This window comes from Plasmopara halstedii (genome assembly GCF_900000015.1).
Source record: "Plasmopara halstedii genome assembly, contig: Scaffold_218, whole genome shotgun sequence".
In the NCBI taxonomy this organism is placed as follows: domain Eukaryota; phylum Oomycota; class Peronosporomycetes; order Peronosporales; family Peronosporaceae; genus Plasmopara; species Plasmopara halstedii.
In genome coordinates, this window is record NW_020187139.1 from 231319 (window position 1) to 235681 (window position 4363).

A 4363-nucleotide genomic window follows, 5' to 3' on the forward strand; every position below is an offset into this window, starting at 1 on the left:
ATTTATATATAGATCAAAATTCGAGAGTCAAAGACGCAAAAGTTACGTCCATCGATTTGCTAGTTAGTAATGAGCGAGTCATCATTCTACAAAGTGCTGGGCGTGTCAGCCACCTGTAGCGCCGACGACGTCCGTCGCGCGTATCATCAAGCAGCGCGTAAATATCATCCCGACAAGAAATTGAACGATCTCAATGCGATTAACAGCGCCGGCAGCGTGTACAAAGAGTTTTTTTTGCAGGTGCAAGAAGCATACGAGACATTACATGATTCGGTTCTTAGACAGCAATACGACACCAAGCTACATAATGAACTAATGCGCAAGAGGATATGTGAAAAAGTGGTCGTTTCAGATGAGATGTTATATAGTGATATGCAACGGGCAGCTTTGCATGGTGAGAACGGCGACGAGAACGAGGTAATGTATAGTCACCGGTGCCGCTGCGGAGAATTTTACGAGATAACAGAAAGTGAATTGCATGATGGCGTGGATGTCGTGGCGTGCACTGGTTGCTCCTTACATATTCGTGTCTTGTATGGCAGATCACAGTAGGTATCAAAAATGTCAGAAAAATTATCATTAGCATCTTAGTAATCTCTTTCGAAGCTTGCATCAGAGCCCTAAAACTCCTTGCCGCGTGGTGCTCCGTGTTGAGGGTACCTTTGCGGCGTCTGGATTAGATGCAGAACACCCAAACCAATGAACGCTATGAAAACGAACATAAGCCCAAAGAGAAGACCTGCCATAATATCGGGAGTGATGTTCACATAGTGGGAGAAGCAAAAAGCTTTGCCCGTCGCGCTGTGACCAACAAGATAACCCGACTCACACAATAGTGTAGTCTCGGAAGATGAATTGTTGTGTTCGCTGAGGGCCGGAGCAGCAAGATGACGCGAAAAAAAGTCAATGTTCCCTACCGAAGTAGCGTCGTTGCCAGTAAAAGCGAAATCCGTTCTATCTCCTGTAATCTCGTTAAGACTGATCGAGGCTGATTGAATCGCTGCATCCACGTCGAGTAATGGCATCGATGAGGGGATTTGAACGACTAACAGGTCCGTTTTGCCATTGGAGAAAATAGACTTTCCTTCTGCGGAGGTCATGAATATTTTCAGGTCATCAATCCCGACGATGTGAGGCTTGGCGTTTGCCATTCCAGGAAGAAGTGGCTTCGTGCGCGTGGTGTGCGGAATCACCACTGATGACATTGAGCTTTGTATGGCACTCTGTATGAATGAGCTTCTTTTTTTTGTAAGTTGAGATATTTGTTCAGAGGCCAATGACGGTAGAAGATACAAGCACATCAACTCGGACTGTTCAGGCAAAAATGTTTGTGAACTCAGTACGCCCTATAGTTGTTACAGTGCTCGTGGTCAGTGCAAAAAGACCATCAAACTATACGCTGATAGCGCACCTCCTTATCCTCATTCAATTCACGGGTCACTGCGGATTGAATTGCCGACGCCACAGCTGTTTCATCCATCTCAGAGCTCAGGTAAGTATTGGATCCAGCAAAGATGCTTCATAATACAAACAAACACCACCCTGTCAGACATATAGTACAGCTGCAATTCAAATCACAACGCACGGGCGCTGAGACCACATCAGTAGTGGCACGTAAGGTAATAGGGTGGAGGCCATCATATTCGACGATGCCGCAAGTAGACCGGTTTCCATTGTTTTACTTTAGATCTGTGTCGTCCGTTTCCATTCTTTCAGATGTTGTTTGAAAGTAGCGCAATTTTCTGTAAACCAACGTCCCCTCGAAAGTATTTGTGGTCGCAGTAGAAATTTTGCAGGTAAGAAAGGCTCACACTCCAGCTAGCTCGCGCTTTTTCTCGGTGCGCCTGCATAGTTGACTACTGTGTTCTTCGTATATTAATATAGTTGGCCTCCCCCTTTGATATGTAGCAATGTCATCCATTCTCGCCTCGCTCGACATGAGTTTGGACGACTTGATTGCTCGCAAGAAGACCAAGATTACCAACCCGGCGTCACGCCCTGCTAAGGCTCACCAGGCGAAGGACGTTGCTGGTCCTATCCGAAGTGGAAATCGTCGTAACCGCGGTCGAAGTAAGCCCTATTCGCGATCTGTAAGTGCTATCACGACCTGAAGGGCCATCGCCTTTCGATCTTTTTTCTCTATCTGCTTGCCCTACTACTCCGTATTGCGCACCACGAAGGGCTGTCTTTGCTCCTCTTCGTCTACGAATAATATGTTGACGTCATTCATTTTTCGTGACGGGGGGACAAAGCGCCTGCCTGGTAGCTCGGGGATTGGGTATATCGTTGGTGCAAGATTTCACACATGCATTTTCTCCCATGGTGTACGAAAGCGTGGTGAAAACGACGACGATATGGACATTGATCGGAATGATGTTCCCGAGGGCGGAAACAGTTTGCGTGGCAAAAAGCGCTCGGTGATCGTCAAGAAGCCAGGAAAAGCAGCCGGTAAAGGTACGCAAATAATTTTTCCCCTTCGTTCCGGCTGTAGGCGCTGCTGACGCTGTGTATAACAATTTGCTTGGTGTTAGGCGGATCATCAATCTTGTCACGCCTGGGCGGTAGGGATGCGGCCAATCCAGGGACAAAAATTCTTGTAAAAAACCTCAAGTTCGACATTTTAGAAGAAGAAGTGCGTGAGCTTTTTGGCACGGTAGGCGACGTCTCAAAAGCTGAGATTGTTTACGACCGATCCGGCCGATCGAAGGGGATTGCTCGTGTTTGGTTTACACGTCGATCCGACGCAGACAAGGCGATCAAGCAATATGATGGTAGAATTTGCCCTTTTTTGCTGCAATATGCTATAGGCTAATGCCGCTGCATGTATGTTCCATTACTTTGCCGAAGGACGTACGTTGGACGGTCAGCCGATGCAGATTTTGTTGGACTCTGACAAAAACGTTCGTGACGGCCTTTTTGGTACTGCTCTTCAACGTGGCGATAAAGACGTCAAGTTTAAGGTTTCCTTTGGGTAGGTAAAGCCCTGAAATTCAGTTTAATGGGGTCTAACGATTGTATGGGTTTTATAGGGGAGACAACGAGCAGGCAAAAGGCCGCCGTAGACGTCGTGGACGTGGCAATGATAAAGGGAGCCACGGGTGCGATGCAAATTTGCTATCATGAATCTGGTGTTTAATGTGTAATATTTTGCTGTGTAACAGTGTTCGTGGTAGAGAATCTTCGTTGCCTAAGTCTGCCGAGGATCTTGACAATGAGATGGACACGTACATGAAAGACGCATAAATTCGCCCTTTGCGTGTAGCATGATATGGTCGGAAATTTTTGCATGCGGCTTATTAATTGAGACTGAGAATTTTTAACTTGGTAATGTGCATACTTCTCAAAGACCATGTGAACTAGTGTACGTGTACCACATGATCATCACGCGACAGTGTTTTACCTTTACCGCCTGTTTTACCGCCTGTTTTTCGTCTGTTGAATACTCGATTTAATGTCAAAATCTATGTTTTTAATCTCAGCTTTATATGTGTTTTGCTTTGAAGAATAAACAAATTTGTTCGTCATTTGGTAAAAAAGTCCTCTGATTTGGCACTAAATAGGTCATCTCTGTTTAGGTGTCCGTATTCCAGTACATGCGTTGTTTAGACAATCTGTTGACGATTTTCAAGGTTTGAGCCCTGTCGAGACAGATCGAGGCAGCATGACACCGTGGAATTCAGCTGGACTTTGACGGTACAGAGAGCTGTAAGGCGCGAGTAATGGGGATATGTCTTGCTTGTAAGGAAATTACACGAACCCTATTAACAGGGGTGTGTGCGTGTCACACGAGATGTGCATAATGTGACCACACACCTAAATCATGAATACGTGCTAGATAGCCAGTAGTGATGAATGTATTTAGATTTTACGATATATATTTTGTAGCTTTAGGAAAATCTAAACTTATTACATTAGGATAGAAATATAAATAAATCAGTTGGATTTTGAACAGAAGAATTCGTTTGCCTTGGTTAAGGCTCTTGAGTACTTTTAGAGGCAGCGGATTGCTATCCGCTGCACTAGTACTTGGTTCCTGTAAAGAACGAAAGGTTGGTGACCTAAAGACGCTTCCTCAAGCGCAAAGCTACGGCAGCCCCGCTGCACTTGGTAGCACTAGTAGTTGATCTACACCTAAGTCGTTTCGACTGATCCTCTGTGAGGATGGAGGGATTTTCCTCTTTGCCCCAGGGCATGCGGGACGGGCTCAATACGCTGATGTCCTTGCTTGGCCCTGAGGGCGTGCAACACCTTGTGACACAAAACCCCGAGGTAATCGGTGCGCATTTAGAGGCGTTTTAGAGTTTAGAAAACGCGCTGCTAGAGCACCTGCAGCAGAAGATGTCTGCATCGTTTGCGTCTATGA

At 45.9% G+C, this 4363-nt stretch overlaps 3 protein-coding genes across 3 annotated transcripts; 2 read left to right on the forward strand and 1 right to left on the reverse strand.

The window, feature by feature from the left end:
* Nucleotides 1–69: 69 nt before the first annotated feature.
* Nucleotides 70–552, forward strand: PHALS_03346 (Molecular chaperone (DnaJ superfamily); the record flags this gene model as incomplete). The annotated part of the gene is made up of 1 exon (XM_024721919.1): nt 70–552. The coding sequence occupies one exon, from the start codon at nt 70–72 to the stop codon at nt 550–552; it is 483 nt and encodes a 160-aa protein (XP_024573047.1).
* Nucleotides 553–620: 68 nt separating this feature from the next.
* On the reverse strand, nt 621–1602 carry PHALS_03347 (uncharacterized protein; the record flags this gene model as incomplete). The annotated part of the gene is made up of 4 exons (XM_024721920.1): nt 621–671; nt 744–1346; nt 1412–1517; nt 1586–1602. 4 exons carry the CDS (start codon nt 1600–1602, stop codon nt 621–623), a joined length of 777 nt encoding a protein of 258 aa, XP_024573048.1.
* Nucleotides 1603–1649: 47 nt separating this feature from the next.
* PHALS_03348 (tho complex subunit 4-like) lies at nt 1650–3243 on the forward strand (the record flags this gene model as incomplete). The annotated part of the gene is made up of 8 exons (XM_024721921.1): nt 1650–1721; nt 1823–1838; nt 1909–2090; nt 2334–2454; nt 2532–2771; nt 2848–2971; nt 3030–3098; nt 3162–3243. 8 exons carry the CDS (start codon nt 1650–1652, stop codon nt 3241–3243), a joined length of 906 nt encoding a protein of 301 aa, XP_024573049.1.
* Nucleotides 3244–4363: the final 1120 nt, after the last annotated feature.